This window comes from Balaenoptera borealis (genome assembly GCF_965194805.1).
Source record: "Balaenoptera borealis genome assembly, chromosome: 4".
Lineage (NCBI taxonomy): Eukaryota > Metazoa > Chordata > Mammalia > Artiodactyla > Balaenopteridae > Balaenoptera > Balaenoptera borealis.
Window position 1 is genome coordinate 76,369,965 of NC_138861.1, and position 18,426 is coordinate 76,388,390.

General features: G+C 43.2%; 1 protein-coding gene across 7 annotated transcripts in view; it reads right to left on the reverse strand.

The window, feature by feature from the left end:
* Positions 1–5,508: 5,508 nt before the first annotated feature.
* PDGFRA (platelet derived growth factor receptor alpha) overlaps positions 5,509–18,426 on the reverse strand; it is a 46,927-nt gene continuing 34,009 nt past the window's right edge. For all 7 annotated transcript variants that reach the window (XM_082389918.1, XM_082389921.1, XM_082389923.1 and 4 more), the window contains 5 exons: positions 18,018–18,129; positions 16,661–16,760; positions 16,440–16,545; positions 14,955–15,196; positions 5,509–8,586 (listed from right to left, as the gene is read on the reverse strand). In XM_082389918.1, the coding sequence (XP_082246044.1) occupies positions 8,439–8,586; positions 14,955–15,196; positions 16,440–16,545; positions 16,661–16,760; positions 18,018–18,129 (708 nt within the window). In that variant the 3' untranslated portion in view covers positions 5,509–8,438. The remainder of the gene's footprint in view (positions 8,587–14,954; positions 15,197–16,439; positions 16,546–16,660; positions 16,761–18,017; positions 18,130–18,426) is intronic.

An 18,426-nucleotide genomic window follows, 5' to 3' on the forward strand; every position in this document is an offset into this window, starting at 1 on the left:
TAATTTCTCCTTCAGATTTTTCATCGTTAGTGTATAGGAATGCAAGAGATTTCTGTGCATTAATTTTGTATCCTGCTACTTTACCAAATTCATTGATTAGCTCTAGTAGTTTTCTGGTAGCATCTTTAGGATTCTCTATGTATAGTATCATGTCATCTGCAAACAGTGACAGCTTTACTTCTTCTTTTCCGATTTGGATTCCTTTTATTTCTTTTTCTTCTCTGATTGCTGTGGCTAACACTTCCAAAACTATGTTGAATAGTGGTGAGAGTGGGCAACCTTGTCTTGTTCCTGATCTTAGTGGAAATGGTTTCAGTTTTTCACCATTGAGGATGGTGTTGGCTGTGGGTTTCTCATATATGGCCTTTATTATGTTGAGGAAAGTTCCCTCTATGCCTACTTTCTGGAGGGTTTTTAGCATAAATGGGTGTTGAATTTTGTCAAAAGCTTTCTCTGCGTCTATTGAGATGATCATATGGTTTTTCTCCTTCAGTTTGTTAATAGGGTGTGTCAAATTGATTGACTTGCATATATTGAAGAATCCTTGCATTCCTGGGATAAACCCCACTTGTTCATGGTGTATGATCCTTTTAATGTGCTATTAGATTCTGTTTGCTAGTATTTTGCTGAGGATTTTTGCATCTGTGTTCATCAGTGATATTGGCCTGTGGTTTTCTTTCTTTGTGACATCTTTGTCTGGTTTTGGTATCAGGGTGATGGTGGCCTCGTAGAATGAGTTTGGGAGTGTTCCTCCCTCTGCTATATTTTGGAAGAGTTTGAGAAGGATAGGTGTTAGCTCTTCTCTAAATGTTTGATAGAATTCACCTGTGAAGCCATCTGGTCCTGGGCTTTTGTTTGTTGGAAGATTTTTAATCACAGTTTCAATTTCAGTGCTTGTGATTGGTCTGTTCATATTTTCTATTTCTTCCTGGTTCAGTCACGGAAGGTTGTGCATTTCTAAGAATGCGTCCATTTCTTCCAGGTTGTCCATTTTATTGGCATAGAGTTGCTTGTAGTAATCTCTCATGATCCTTTGTATTTCTGCAGTGTCAGTTGTTACTTCTTTTTCATTTCTAATTCTATTGATTTGAGTCTTCTCCCTTTTTCTCTTGATGAGTCTGGCTAATGGTTTATCAATTTTTTTTATCTTCTCAAACAACAAGCTTTTAGTTTTATTGATCTTTGCTATCGTTTCCTTCATTTCTTTTTCATTTATTTCTGATCTGATCTTTATGATTTCTTTCCTTCTCCTAACTTTGGGGTTTTTTTGTTCTTCTTTCTCTAATTGCTTTAGGTGTAAGGTTAGGTTGTTTATTTGAGGTGTTTCTTGTTTCTTGAGGTAGGATTGTATTACTAAAAACTTCCCTCTTAGCACTGCTTTTGCTGCATCCCATAGGTTTGGGGTCGTCATGTTTTCATTGTCATTTGTTTCTAGGTATTTTTTGATTTCTTCTTTGATTTCTTCAGTGATCTCTTGGTTATTAAGTAGTGTATTGTTTAGCCTCCATGTGTTTGTATTTTTTACAGATTTTTTCCTGTAATTGGTATCTAGTCTCATAGCGTTATGGTCAGAAAAGATACTTGATATGATTTCAATTTTCTTAAATTTTCCAAGGCTTGATTTGTGACCCAAGATATGATCTATCCTGGAGAATGTTCCATGAGCACTTGAGAAGAATGTGTATCCTGTTGTTTTTGGATGGAATGTCCTATAAATATCAATTAAGTCCATCTTGTTTAATGTGTCATTTAAAGCTTGTGTTTCCTTATTTATTTTCATTTTGGATGATCTGTCCATTGGTGAAAGTGGGGTGTTAAAGTCCCCTACTATGATTGTGTTACTGTCGATTTCCCCTTTTATGGCTGTTAGTATTTGCCTTATGTATTGAGGTGCTCCTATGTTGGGTGCATAAATATTTACAATTGTTATATCTTCTTCTTGGATTGATCCCTTGATCATTATGTAGTGTCCTTCTTTGTCTCTTGTAATAGTCTTTGTTTTAAAGTCTATTTTATCTGATATGAGAATTGCTACTCCAGCTTTCTTTTGATTTCCATTTGCATGGAATATCTTTTTCCATCCCTTCACTTTCAGTCTGTATGTGTCTCTAGGTCTGAAGTGGGTCTCTTGTGGACAGCATATATATGGGTTTTGTTTTTGTATCCATTCAGCCAGTCTATGTCTCTTGGTTGGAGCATTTAATGCATTTACATTTAAGGTAATTATCAATATGTAAGTTCCTATTACCATTTTCTTAATTGTTTTGGGTTTGTTATTGTAGGTCTTTTCCTTCTCTTGTCTTTCTTGCCTAGAGAAGTTCCTTTAGCATTTGTTGTAAAGCTGGTTTGGTGGTGCTGAATTCTCTTCGCTTTTGCTTGTCTGTAAAGGTTTTAATTTCTCTGTCAAATCTGAATGAGATCCTTGCTGGGTAGAGTAATCTTGGTTGTAGGTTTTTCTCCATCAGCACTTTATATATGTCCTGCCACTCCCTTCTGGCTTGCAGAGTTTCTGCTGAAAGATCAGCTGTTAACCTTATGGGGATTCCCTTGTGTGTTATTTGTTGTTTTTCCCTTGTATGTTATTTGCTGTTTTTCCCTTGTTGCTTGTAATATTTTCGTGGAGCTGGGAGGTGTCTTGTGGACCAATGTCCTGAACTTGGCTCTCCCACCTCAGAGGCACAGGTCTGATGCCTGGCTGGAGCACCAAGGGCCTGTCATCCACACGGCTCAGAATAAAAGGGAGAAAAAAAAGAAGGAAAGGAAGAAGAAGATAAAATAAAATAAAGTTATTAAAATAAAAAATAATTATTAAAAAAAATTTTTTAAGTAATTATATAAAAGAAAGAAAGAAGAGAGCAACCAAACCAAAAAACAAATACACCCATGATAACAAGTGCTAAAAACTAGACTAAAACAAACAAACAAACAAAAAAAACGGACAGACAGAACCTTAGGACAAATGGTAAAAGCAAAGCTATACAAAGTCACACACAGAAGCATACACATACACTCACAAAAAGAGAAAAAGGGAAAAATATATATATATCGTTGCTCCCAAAGTCCACCTCCTCAATTTGGGATGATTTGTTGTCTATTCAGGTATTCAACAGATGCAGGCACATCAAGTTGTTTGTGGAGCTTTAATCCGCTGCTTCTGAGGCTGCTGGGAGAGATTTCCCCTTCTCTTCTTTGTTCGCACAGTTCCCGGGTTTCAGCTTTGTATTTGGACCCGCCTCTGCGTGTACGTCGCCTGAGGGCGTCTGTTCTTCGCTCATACAGGACGGGGTTAAAGGAGCAGCTGCTTCGGGGGCTCTGGCTCACTCAGGCCAGGGGGAGGGAGGGGTACGGATGCGGGGTGAACCTGCGGTGGCAGAGGCCGGCATGACGTTGCACCAGCCCGAGGCGCGCCATGCGTTCTCCCAGGGAAGTTGTCCCTGGATCCCGGGACCCTGGCAGTGGCGGGCTGCACAGGCTCCCGGGAGGGGCGGTGTGGATAGTGACCTGTGCTCGCACACAGGCTTCTTGGTGGCGGCAGCAGCAGCCTCAGCGTCTCACGCCTGTCTCTGGGGTCCGCGCTGATAACCGCGGCTCGCGCCCGTCTCTGGAGCTCGTTTAGGCGGCGCTCTGAATCCCCTCTCCTCGCGCACCGCGAAACAAAGAGGCAAGAAAAAGTCTCTCGCCTGTTTGGCAGCTCCAGACCTTTTCCTAGACTCCCTCCCGGCTAGCCGTGGTGCGCTAACCCCTTCAGGCTGTGTTCACGCCGCCAACCCCAGTCCTCTCCCTGCGATGCCACCGAAGCCCGAGCCTCAGCTCCCCGCCCCCGCCCGCCCCGGCGGGGGAGCAGACAAGCCTCTCGGGCTGGTGAGCGCTGCTCAGCGCCGAGCCTCTGTGCGGGAATCTCTCTGCTTTGCCCTCCGCACCCCTGTGGCTGCGCTCTCCTCCGTGGCTCCGAAGCTCCCCCCCTCCGCCACCCGCAGTCTCCGCCCGTGAAGGGGCTTCCTAGTGTGTGGAAATCTTTCCTCCTTCACCGCTCCCTCCCCCTGGTGCAGGTCCCGTCCCTATTCTTTTGTCTCTGTTTTTCCTTTTGCCCTATCCAGGTACGTGGGGAGTTTCTTGCCTTTTGGGAAGTCTGAGGTCTTCTGCCAGCGTTCAGTAGGTGTTCTGTAAGAGTTGTTCCACATGTAGATGGATTTCTGATGTATTTGTGGGGAGGAAGATGATCTCCATGTCTTACTCCTCTGCCATCTTGAAGCTCCTCCCTCTATTTTATTTTATTTATTTTTGGCTGCGTTGGGCTTTTGTTGCTGTGCGCGGGCTTTCTCCAGTTGCAGTGAGCGGGGGCTACTCTTCATTGTGGTGCACGGGCCTCTCATTGTGGTGGCTTCTCTTGTTGTGGAGCACAGGCTCTAGGCACGCAGGCTTCAGGAGTTGTGGCATACAGGCTCAGTAGCTGTGCTCACGGGCTCTAGAGCGCAGGCTCAGTAGTTGTGGTGCATGGGCTTAGTTGCTCTGCGGCATGTGGGATCTTCCCGGACCAGGGCTCGAATCCGTGTCCCCTGCATTGGCAGGCGGATTCTTAACCACTGCGCCACCAGGGAAGTCCATGAAGTCATTTTAATAGCAAAGGATTGGAAACTATAAATCTATCTATGGGAATGAGATTGCATAAATTATGGTATATTTACACAATGGGATACTATGCAGCTGATAAAAAATGAGGAAGGTTTACCTATATATACTTGTGACAGAGATCTCTAAAATATAGCACTTAAAGAGAAAAAACACTGTGGACTCTGGTGATAATGATGTGTCAATGTAGGTTCCTCAGTCTTAACAAAGGTACCACTCTGTGGGGGATGGTGATAATGGGAGAGGTGGTGCATGTACGGGGGCGTATGAGGGAAATCTCTGTACCTTTGCTCGATTTTGCTATGAACTTAAAACTGCTCTAAAAAAATTTAAGTCTATTAAAAAGAAAGAACAAAGCACATTACAAAGCATTACATAAAGTACAATCCCATTTAGGTAAAATATAAAGCAAAGTAGAGATGTGTATATATGTATATAAGCAGATGAACAAAAAGGGGGCTGAAAGGATAAAAGAACACACAAAAAAGATGCAGTTCTTCCTCTGGGAAATGGGACAGGGACAGGGAAGAAGATATGGTGAAAAAAGACTTTAACCTTTTATTTTACGCACTTGAACAATGTTTGAACCGGGTCCAGAGTAAATGCAGTCTTGTATTCCTTGTGCAGAGGAAAATGCACAAAATGCTACTATAACAAACAATAGACAGGATTAAAGATGAGCTAGGTGCCAGTCACCTTTAAGTCAAATGCTGGTTCTGAGAACTAACGACCTCAAATAATGTTTGAAACTAGAATTTTCTATGGGTTTCATTAAAACCATAATACAGAGTCCTACTAGAATGTCACTAAAGTAAATTAAACAGGATTGGTTTAATTTATGGTTAAACTAAAGACAAAAATGCTAAAACCTTAGCATAATTTAAAATTATATATATATATATATCTCATTTATTGAAATATAAAGATCTTCATTTACACGTTTTAAAACAAAAACATGAATGGGGCAATTTGTAATACAATTGTATCGGTAGACTCTTCCTATCGAGTTAGTTCTCCAACATTCACCACACCACTGTTTTGGGAACATTTACGTATTTTTCTCTTTATTATTTCTAAAATATAAATTTTGGACATTCAAAAGTGCAACAGTTAATGTGCCTGTGGGGAATATCACAGTTAAAAAAATATAAACAAAGGCAGTGATACAGCTTGTCATAAATGTTTTGGCAGTATTCTCCAAGTCTATATAGAAATACATATATACATATTGATGTATAACATCATTTTATCTCACGTCCCTCTTCACAAAAATAGGACCATTTTGTACAGATTGGCAGACCACATTTTAAGGATATCATCAATCATTTAAAAAGTCACAAATTGTGTTTCTCAGGCCAACTTTGATTGTCTTCATAAAAATAGAAAGCAGGAAGAATTGACAAATTTTCATCTGGGGTCTTTGCAGGAGGCCAGAAAGGAAACAAATCTGTCATACACTGAAAACACTATTTAAGAGAGAAAAAAAAAAAAAAAAAAATGCAGCCACATACAAACTCAGGTGACAGCATTCGTCAGGACTAGATCCTGCTGGTCTGAGAATTTTCATCCAGCCTCATGATGTCATGCAAGACTCAAAGGACATCAAAATGCAAAGCACCAACAAAAGGAGGCTGTACGAGGGACAGGGAGCGATAAACAGAGTGCTTGAGCTGTGATTCTAGAAACACAAATGTATTTCAAGTCTAATTGGCTCTACAGAACCTAGTCAGGTTTTCTTTTTTAATTGGCCAATCTGGCTCAGTCTTCACACTTACCATGAAAAAGGTGGGGCTTGCATTGAGATTACACCAGTAGGTAGTCAAGTACCTTGTTATTGCTTCTACATCTTCCAAAGCATCACCTGCCACGAGTACGCACAGTGATTGCAGTAATCACAGCCCATGTTTCATTCATATGGTGTCAGCAATTAAGTGGTATCGCACAGAATGCCAATGAACCCACAGCAACCGGTTTCACAATCTGGATGGATGTGACAATCTGTCCTCCCATCTAACCCCAAAATATCAGTAAAACTTAAAAATTTTTTTCACCAAAATAGTGACCTGGTCATACAGAGACTTGGTACACTGAATTGCATCATTTTTGTACATGCCTTTTGGCGGGAAACCGTTGGGGAGGGAGTTCAGTTCCCCATGCAGTGAGAAGACCTACCAAACCAAGATTTGGCTTGCTCAGTCTCAGCTAAGACTGTAAAATTAAATTAAGGGTAGCAATTGCCAGCTATAAGGCATTAAATGTCACTGACCCAAAGCCAAAGATTTAAATAGCAGGCTTCCTACGTGGTTGATTTCTATTTCAAATTATTTTTTTCCCATGGCAACTTCCTGTCATCTACACCGGTGTTCCCCAAATCTGGCTGATCAGAACAGCCAGGATGTTTATAAAAATACAGGTCTCTGCTCCCCCAGACCTAATTAATTCAGAATCTCTCGGATGGGGACATAGAATCTCATGATTCTGGTTGCCAGTTACATATGGGGACCAAGGATCCAGGCTAAGGCACACACAGCCTTCACTAAACAATGCCTTTATTGTCTCAGAGTTCCAAACTATTTCTCCCGGGGGTAAGAAATGAAGGAATGGGGCTCCTGTTCAGGGCATCCTTCTGACTTTTTCAGGGTTCGCAGAATTAAAAATATATATGTGTTGAGATCCACCAGAATTATCACCAGGCATGAAAAAAATCTCTGCAAATCCAGTCTTTTTGCTGACGATTACTTTTTCCACTGGGTAATAATATGAGAAGTCATGTTAGGCAGAGACTCATGCCTTAATATTGAGAACATTTAGGATTTAGGGGTTTTGTTTATTTATTCCAAATCGCATTACTTCAAAGGGCAGTTAATTGCTTTTAGTACGATGGATTAGGGAACTATTCAGTACATAGTTAAAAACTCTGACTTGCTGGAAGACACTACTCTTACTTTGTTCTCTATGTCCAACTAAATTTAATCCACTAAAGCTATAACCATATTTTATACAGAAACATGTTATTTAATATAAATGTCAAAACTGTCAAACTTGTCACCTACTTAGTAAGGATTTTTTTTAAATTGTGCTTTTTCTGTAGGGAAAACGTGTTACATATTACACATTTAGCGTTACTGATAACAGTAGCATTATTATAAACGTAGATTACAATATGAAAATGAGTTGTTGGGCTTATAAATGACCCAAATCTAATAAACAAAGTTGGTTAATTATTATCTTTTATCTCCTCAACACTAAAAAAAAAAAAAAAAAGTAAAATGCTATAGTACCAGTACCTTTTAAGGTTCAAAAGTGGTTTTGCATGTACTTCATAAGAAAGTTCAACAGCAGCTGATACCAGGTTTCAAGCATGAAGTACATGGGTGGACTGAGTGGTCTCTCCAGAAGTCCAGGGAAGATAGTTAATACAAATCAAAACACATCCTTGGTTAGAGTTATTTACATAATTACAATGCTGGAGTTTTGTTGCAGTAAAAGTTGTGTACGTTGGAATCTCACCAATGCCCCTGAATCGCAAAGTTTGTTTTCTGTGGCCCGTTATTTCCTTGTCCATCTACCTCCAAACTTCACATGCCAATGAGATGCTACTGAAGCTTTGCCAGAGGCCACAACAAAAAAGTTCATTTCAGAATATCCCATTCATTCGTATTTAGAAGGCTCCCTGAGGCCCTTGGCTGGGAACTTCTCTCTACGCATCATCCAAGTTCTCCCCTCAAACTTTGCATTGCAGTAAAGTGGTTTTCTTAAAAGGATCCAAGTTGGTTCCAGGAGTGGAAGGTCCCCCCCGAATCTGCCAGTTACAGGAAGCTGTCTTCCACCAGGTCCGAGGAGTCTATGCCAATGTCGTCCATCATGTCGATGTCCTCGATGGTCTCATCCTCTCTCTTGATGAAGGTAGAACTGCTGGAACCCGTCTCAATGGCACTCTCTTCAGAGGTCTGCGAGCTGCAGAAGGGAAAGAAGAGGAAAGATCACAGTCAGACCAACTAGACCATGGGGGCATTTCCAAGGTGGCCCCCCAAAGGCAAAGGAGCTCTTCCTGCAACATCCTTTGGCATTCAAACCCAGGCTACCCAGCCGGGCAAGATTTTGCCACCAAGCCAGACGCAGCCCCCATCACACTGCAGTGGGCCACATGGAAAACCCAGATCCACAGGTCATCTCCACACTTCAGCTTCCCTTCTCTTCTGCCAGATCTTCCACCAAAGTTGCTAACAAGCTGTGACAATTTCTATTTTCCCTACTCAACCCCAGTGGAAGAGAAAAGAAGCAATGTGCGATCAAAAGGCCCGGGGAAGAAAAAGCAGAGGGATGAAACTGGGGCAAAGTGCAGCCGGGTCAGTCACTTGCTAGCCCTGAAAGCTCCTGAACGTCCAAACTGTGATCTCAGGATTTCACCCCATGCCCCAGGAATGCCCTCCTTCCCCTCCTCTTACATCCAATCCCCCCTTGAGTCCTAAAGGCCCAGGTGAAGGCTCTTTACTTAACTAGAGTAGCGTCTGAGAAGGGAGTTCTAGAGTCAGAAAGCCTTAGATCTGGAATGGTCCACCACTTACCAGCTGTGGGACTTCACACAAGTCCCTTGACCTCCTGAACTTGTTCCCTTGCCTATAAAATGAGATGACAACAGTGCCTGACAATATTCCTGTTTGTTAGGGAGATTAAATACAGCAGCAAGGCAATAACCATACAGCACCGAGCAGAGTGCCTAGCACATAATAAGTGCTCGATAAATGTTATGATTATTGTTGCTGTTCTCCAAGCTCTGAATTTGAATAGGGCCCGGATATTAGATGATATCAAGGAAGAGTTGTCAATTTTCTCATGTGTGGTCATGCTATTATGGTTATGTAGGAGAGTCTCCTTATTCTTAGGAGATGTGTGCTGGAATTTCAAATGATTTTGTTTCAAGTGACTTTAGCAAGAAAAAAAAGTATGTTGTGTGATACACACAACACCTACCATATATATGTATATTATATATATAATATATAGGTAAAGCAAATGTGATACAGTGTTAACAACAGCTAAATCTAAGTGGCAGATATATTCTTACAATTTTTCTGGACCATATATTTCTGGACCAAAAATTTTTCACAAAAATTTTTAGAAAATATTCTCTAGAGTCTCCAGACTGTCACTATTGCCTGTCTTCCCTTCTCTGAACTCTTACTGTCTTACTGTTATCCTGCCCTGTGTTGCTAAATTTTTATGTACCTCTTTTAGCTCCAAGCAGATTATCACCTGCTGATAGGCAGGACCATGGCTTCACCTCCTCGTGGCGAGGCTGCAGCACCGTGCTACACACACGGCATAGAAAGTATACCATCAGCTGGGCGGCCACATGACGGAGTCTCACACATGCATACCAAAAAAGAGGCTCTCAGCCCTTTCCTGCCTCTCTCCCCTCCTTTCCATATCAGTTTCCAAGCGGAGAACCACGCCTGGCCAATAGAAGCCCACGGGAAGCAGTCTGCTACCCTCCACCGTGGGGCCCCTGTGGCCCAGAGAGCTCTTAGAACCTATGGGGCTACCGGACTGAGTTCCCCTTCATAACCCTCCAGATTGGGCCCTTCCTTAAGACTGAGCTTTTGCTCAGTTCCTAGTCTGTACCCCACCTTCCCTCCCCACTTATACCCTGGTCCTACAGCCTCCCTGTGAACCCTAGTCCACTTGGCTGGTCTTAATAACCATGTAGTCCTGGCAGCCTCTCACCCCAGGAGGCCAAACCCAGTTCCTGGGACTTTGGCCAATGGCTGGACTGTGGGCACAGAAGAAGCTAGCTTCCACCAAGACTCAGCACCACATCATCCTTGCTGCTCATCAGGCTTCACGGACGGTGGTTCCTAATGCTGATGACTGGGCTTATTTCTGGTTCCCAAGCCACAGTGCTCATCCTGTAGCCCAGGACCCGACTCCTGATGGGCTCTGACCTAGCACCCCCAGGTCCTCTACAGCAAGGCCCTTTCTTCCTCAGGCCCACTCGCCTCCCAAGGCCAAGCATCCTGAGCCTGAGGAGGGTGTTCCACAAGACCACCATGCTCACTCCTGCCTGCCTACACCCAGAGCATCCCAGATCTGGGATCCCCCATCTTTTATGGGCTGAATTGTATCCCACCAAATTCATATGTTGAAGCCCCAACCCCCAATGTGACAAATGTGGAGACAGGGCCTTTAAGGAGGTAATTAAGGTTAAATGAAGTCATAAGGATGGGGCCCTAGCCCAGTAGGATTGGTGTCCTTATAAGAAGAGACACCAGAGATGCACACACATAAAAAGCCCATGTGAGGACACAGCAAGAAGGTGGCCATGTGCAAGCCAAGGAGAGAGGCCTCGGGAGAAACCAAACCTGCCAACACCTTGATCTTGAACTTCCAGCTTCCAGAACTGTGAGAAATTCCTGTTGTTCAAGCCCCTTAGTCTGTGGTACTGTGTTATGGCAGCACAAGCTAAGACACTCACCATCTCAGCCCACCTGTCAGGGCCACAGTCTCACTGACCTAGTGTAGTCATTTGGGACATACTTTGTGTGATTCAGAGAAGACCAAATGTTATCACCCTTACAGAAGTTCCAGTTTTCTAATACAACAACTACCTACCAACTAGAATTGCTCTCTCTGTGGAATACGTGTCAAATTCTGAAGTCCAGCCTTGTGTACCCCTAGAACAGTTCTTGGCACCTTTCTTATGTTATTTATCTGAAGTGATTTTCTAACTTTATTTAGAAGCAGAACCCTTTTTTACAGTTGAAATATTCAGGGCCCTCAAACACAAAGTAACCAAATGGATGACAGATCTGGGGTATAGCGCTCCAAGATCCACTGTTCAACCTTTTTTGCACCCCCAAGAAGTTCTACAAAAACTACCCAAAACTTGGAGAAACACTGTTTGCTAAAGGAACATAAACACATTTAAAAATTGTTCTGAGCAGAGGATAAACAGAAAGGTAAGTCAGACAGCCCACTTTTCCCCATCTCCAAATCTCATCACAAAAACAAACAAACGAAAACTATACTTTTAAAATTACCTGGTGCATACACATAAACAAGGGCTGTCTATATCTTATAACTAAATTGGTTGAGAGAGGTCACAGTTATAAGCCTCCAAAATAATAATGTCATGTGCTTCTGCCTAAATATTTATATGTATTCAACTGAATGAGAAAGAGACAGCAATATCCTGAATGAAGAGAAAGAGAGAGAAACTCATAAGCAACTTGGACCTTGAACCAGGGGCCACTATCACCACCTACCTTCTCCTGCCTCTGTCCAAGGGTTATGCAAAGAGAGCAAGGAAGTGGGGCATGGCCCCTCCACCTGGACCATACAAACCAATGGTTCTAGTGCTGGCTGTGCATTAGCATCACGTTGGTAATAAATTAATGGGTCTAGGTATGACCACCAGTGGCTGCTATTGTCACAAAAAGAGACAACGGTACAGCATGTACCTCCTGTACACAGCATCATCTTTGAAGCACACTTACCAAAAATCTACTGAGTCAGATCAAGCCTCTAGACTAACTACCAATTTCCAACAAATATAGGAGACAGAAGCATATGATAAAACTCACAACAGTAATGCAAGCAGCAAAATTCCGAATGTGGGAACTCTACAGGCAAATGCTCTGGTTTTTACACAAACAATATGCAAGGGGGCTAAAAGAGGCAGAACGAACTTATAGACCTCTATCAACCAAAGTCAATGTGTGACTCTTATTTGGATCTTGAACAGAACAAACTAAATGTAAAATAATATTTATGAGAGAATCAAGGAAATTTGAACACTGACTGGATATCTGATGCTTTTAACTATTTATTGTCAATTTGGGGGGTGAAATAATGGTACCATAGTTATTTTTAATAACTATAGTTATTTTTTAAAATAGAGCCCTTATCTTTTTGAGATGTATGCTGAAATATTATGGATGAAATGATATGATGTCTAGGATCTGCTTCAAAATAATCCAGAGGGAAGTGGTAGAGGAGGAGTAGATATGGCTATGCAAGCAGACAGGTCATGGGTTCATCAACACTGAAGTTGAGTGGTGGGTACCTGACAGTTCACTATACTGTTTGAATTATGCATGTTAGAAACCTTCCATAATACAAAGTTAGAAAGAAAGAAAGAACAAATCAGCTGGAGAGTGCTTGAGTCTCACTCCCAGAGATTATCATTTGTTGGTCTGGGTGAGGCTTGTATAGCAGTAGTGACCAAATCTCCCCAGGTGGTTCCAACTTGCAGCTAGGGTTAAGAACCGCTGATGGGGACTTCCCTGGTGGTGCAGTGGTTAAGAATCCACCTGCCAATGCTGGGAACATGGGTTTGAGCCCTGGGCGGGGAAGATCCCACATGCCGCGGAGCAACTAAGCCCATGCGCCACAACTACTGAAGCCCGCATGCCTAGAGCCCGTGCTCCACAACAAGAGAAGCCACCGCAATGAGAAGCCCATGCACCACAATGAAGAGTAGCCCCTGCTCTCCACAATTAGAGAAATCCCAGGCGCAGCAACAAAGACCCAATGTAGCATGAATGAATGAATGAATGAATGAATGAAACTGCTGATGTAGAGTCAAATAGCCCAGTACAGCCAGCCTCTCAACTTTCTCCTCGGTTTGAATTAAGAAACTAAATAAGAAAACAGCAAGAAGGATTTCTCTGGTAGTCCAGTGGTTAAGACTCCAAGCTTCCACTGCAGGGGATGTGGGTTAGATCCCTGGTCGGGGAACTAAGATCCCACAAGATCCCACCCACATGCTGCGGGGCCAAAAAAGAAAAGAAAACAGAAAAAAAACAGCAAGAGAGGCTTATATTATTTCAGTAACCATAGTTGCTGTATCAGTTTGATCAAATTACTTGAGGACTTAGGTCAAAGGTTCTCCATCAGGGACACATGTCCCTTCCTGCCCTAGACCTCCACCAGCTCCAGGGAGCAAATATAGGCAGTACACTCTTTGACATTGGTCTCACCAATATTTTTTTGGATCTGTCTCCTCAGCCAAGAGCAACAACAACAAAAATAAACAAATGGGACCTGATCAAACCTTTTGCACAGCAAAGGAAACCAATAACAAAATGAAAAGGGAACCTACTGAATGAGAGAAGATATTTGCAAACAATATGTCTGATAAGGGATTAATAACCAAAATACATAAAGAACTCATACAACTCAATATCAAAAAACCCCAAACAATCCAATTAAAAATTGGGCAGAGGACCTGAACAGGCATTTTTCCAAAGAAGGCATACAGATGGTCAACAGGCACATGAAAAGACGCTCAACATCACTAACCATCAGGGAAATGCAAATCAAAACCACAATGAGATATCATCTCATGCCTGTCAGAATGGCTATCATCAAAAAGACAAGAAATAACAAGTGGTGGTGAGGATGTGGAAAAAAGAAAACCCTAGTACATTGTTAGTGGGAATGTAAATTGGTGCAACCACTATGGAAAACAATATGGAGGTTCCTCAAAAACTTAATAATAGAACTACCATACAATGCAGCAATTCCACTTCTCGGTATTTATCCAAAGAAGATGAAAACACTAATTCGGAAAGATACATGCACCCCAGTGTTCTTAACAGCATTATTTACAATAGCCATGATATGGAAGCAACCTAAGTGCCCATCAACCGATGAATGGATAAGGAACCTAAGTGCCCATCAACCGACGAATGGACAATGAAATACTCAGCCATAAAAAAGAACGAAATCTTGCCATTTGCGACAACGTGAATGGACCTGGAGGGTGTTATACTTAGTGAAATGAGTCAGAGACAAATACTGTATGTTTTCACGTATATGTGGAACCTAAAAAAACAAAACAAATTAACAAACAAAACAGAAACAGACTCACAAGATACAGAGAACAAACTAGTGGTTACCAGAGGGGAGAGGGGCAAAGTAGGTGAATGGGATTAAAAGGTACAAACTACCAGTTATAAAATAAATAAATCACAGGGATGTAATATACAGCACATATAGGGAAATAATCTATAATTTATCATAACTTTATGTGGTGTATAATCTATAAAAATATCAAATCACTATGTTGTACACTTGACACTAATATAATATTGTAAGCCAACTATATTTGAGTAAACTAAAAAAAAAAAAAAAAAATTTAAAGAATCATCTGGGAAGCATATTCAAAACTAAACAGACCCCTGGGGGTTCTGCCACTGGCTCCCCCAGGACAGATTCAGCACCAGGCGGGCCTCACAATGGGGCAATGTCTCCTCCCCTTCAGCTGCGCTGGGGGAGGGGAGGGGAGAGAGCTCGGCGGGAAGCTGAGGTCTCGTGTCTACCTGTGTCTGTTCCTTTTGCCCAGGTCTTCCTCCTCAGGAACAGGGTCGATGTCAGGCAGAGGGATGATGTAGCCACTGTCCGCGCTCAGCCTCTGCTCATCAAGGCCACCCTCCCAGTCCTTCAGCTTGTCCTCCTCGTTCTTGTAGGTGACGCCAACGTAGGCGTTGTCGGAGTCGACGCGCATACGTGCCACGGCGGGATGGTCACTCTTCAGGAAGTCCAGGTGGATCTTTTCATAACTCTGCAAATGTTCATTTCACATAGTTACTCAAGGGTTACTGATAGAACTGCAAAAAAGGACACAGATGCTCAGAACTTACTATTTTTTAACTGTTGACAACTGAAGGAGAGTCAGGTGTTAACTGTTCCCCAGAGATGTGTAACATGAAGAGAGGGCCACCAGTGGCAGAGATCTCCTGCTGGTAGGTCTTGAGATACCAAGAACCCCTTCTCAGTCAGTAGCTACAACTGTGCCCCCATACACACACACTCCCTTCTCTGGGACTAGCATGGACCCTTCTGGTCCCCATCACATAGTCTCTTCAGGGCTTGGATGGGTCCCAATAAGAGGTGAATAGGGCTTCCACTGGGAGCACCATACCAGAAGTCTTCCTGATCCCCAAACACTGGAGAAATTTAATTCAAAACTTAGGGACCATTGATCTAAAAAAGACCCCATTTTCAACAATAGTTCCAGTCTGTTCCCATCAACACAATTTCACCAACCAGAGTGTCTCTGACTGCCCTACCGTTAATTTCCTTCCTTCCTTCTGCCTCACTTATGGCAGTTGTAATGGACAGTGAGATAATCGATAAACAAAAGTATTTAACTTCCAGTTCAGCTAACAACTGCTCTTCCTTGAGAAGAAGGAAGAGAAGCAGTAAGTATGGAAAACCTACATGGTGACTGAATCTAAGAAACTGAGTTTATTATACCAGTGTGTCTGGGTTTCCTTCTCAGCATCTCAGCAAAAATTTGTTTCATTCATTACCGTATCCTGCTTGGTTCCATGAAATTACATTTGTTCCTCTGAACAATGCTTCCTATTCCACAAAAAACCAGCTGGAGCCACAGATAACAGCTGAGGTTGTTCCTTCCAGTCAGCTGGTAAAAGCCAATTTCGCACGGATTTAAGTGCATTCAAATTAGCGATTTAATGGCTGTGGATGCTCTGAGACTTCTAAGTGCACAGTAGCTTCAGATACTCAAACATCTGGAGAATGAAGTGCTTACAGGTGTTGCACACTTAGGATGAAAGGGAGCCGTGCAGGAAGGGGAGGGTTTCTACTCATCATTGCTACCAAGGGCCCGGGGAGCACTCCCTGAAGCCCCGGCCACTGGATCACACAATCTTTTTCCTCCTTTGAAAATGCTCCTTTAAAACAGTGTTGAACAGTACTGCTCTCCTGTGTAATGACCAGCTGTTGTCTCCTCCCTTTGCCCATTCCTTTCCACTCACCCATCTTAAGAGGCTCAGACAAACCTTTTTATATTGTCCAGGTAGCAGATTCTCCACAATCTCACTCAGGTGGTAAAAGGAGGGTCTCTTCTCTGGCTCACTGTTCCAGCATTTCACCATGATCTCGTAGCTGGAGAAGCACAGGACTCACAGTGGGCACAGGGAGGAACGTCAGGGCACCCCCTACCCGCACAGACCCACTACTGGGCATGAACATAGGCCCACGGGATAGCGAGGGGGCTCACACTTCACTGGTGGCGTGGTCAGGCTTGGCCATCCGGTACCCACTCTTGATCTTATTGTAGAAAGTAGAATCCACCATCATGCCAGGGTAGGGTGTGCCACCTGAGGACCCAAGAAGAAAATGACCAGGACTGACGAGTGTGTGGTACACTGTTGAAACACTTGGCACCTTTAGAAAATGTTTGGGGATCCCCGCCTTGAAGTATCGGTTCTTCCAAAGAAATTAAGTGTTATCATCTGCTTGATTTCACAGCCTTGCCCAAATCTTAAATTTAACCAGGACTTCTAGGTTGATCAAGTCCAGACACCCTAGGCAAAAATTCTCCATGTCTAGAAAAAGCGCAAAAGTGTTTTTCAATGTTTCTGACTACTGGATCTATGAATACAAAGCAAAATAGAAAAGCCAGAGAAAATCTGAATCACTGAGGCCAAAAAAGTCATTTTCATCAGAAATGTTCAAATAATTAAGGCAGAAGTCTTGAAATGTCTAGCTAATTCTCTGTTTGTAACAGAATACGAGACTCAGTTAAGCCACCCACTTGGATGATCCACAGTGACATCTATGGAGGGATGAACTAGGATCGAAAAAGGAGAACAGGCAGGGAAAGCCCTTTACTGTCACATCAGGACAATAGTGGATTCATGAAACATTTCACATTTTTGTGGCCAAGGCCAGGTCAAGTTTAGTTTCCTTCCAAAACTACTCCAGGACTCCTCTGTTCTCTGGGTTTCCATTACAATTTTAAATCAGGACCACACAGCTTATCATTAAATGTGTAAGTTTTATCTCCCCAGGTGAACTGTCTGGAAGTCAGGGTCGTGAATCACCCCCTCGCAGGGCCCTCACCTGGTAGCTCGGGGCACCTGTGTTCTTCAGTAACCGGTGCCTGACTTACTGAATGACTAGAAGGTTTCTCTCCTCCAGAATGATGACCAGCAAGGGAGTCACCGTTCCCCTTCCCTCACTGCACTACTTTCACTGAGTGTCCATCACCACGAGGTGAGGGAGGGCAAATCCCCACTGGTGAACCCACTTAACCCAAAGTCCAAGGTGAAGAAGCAGCGGGTGAGTGGATGTCGTCAGGAGCATTTCCAGTAGGAGACAGTCCCTCTGATGTAGCTCAGAGGAGAAGCGGGGCAAAGGCCAGGGGTGAGGGCACAGTTCCCCAGGACCCCTTCTCGGTCTGCTCGGACACACACTAGCCATCGTAAGTGCACAACATGTGAATCGGCTGCAGTGCACTTGACCCACACTAGGTATCTTAACATTGTTCACATCCTGGAGCTTGGAAAACACAGCATCTCCCTTTCAGTGTTGTTCCAGAACAACCCAAACAAGCAGAGATGTCAGGCCCATACCGAGGGAAAAGATCTCCCAGAGCAGAATGCCGTAAGACCAGACGTCGCTCAGTGTGGTGTAGAGGTTGTCGAAGATGCTCTCGGGAGCCATCCACTTCACCGGGAGAAAGGTCTGCAGGGAAGCGGGGAGGACGTTAAACCCAGCATATGCAGCTATGATCTACAGCAGCAGGAATAGAAAGGGGTTCTCTCTGGGCTAATAGCTTGCACTGGCAACCGTGCCCCACAGGAGTGTCTCTTTAGTTCACTTCTGTACTCTCGGCACTCAGAAGAGTGCCTGGCACCTAGTGGGTGCTCAACACGTATTTAATGAAAGACGGGTGGTCACTGCTGCCTCTTACACCCTTCCAAGGAAGAACATGCCAAGATATTTAATCCTGAATTTTTACCCCGAAAGCGTGAGCCCTGA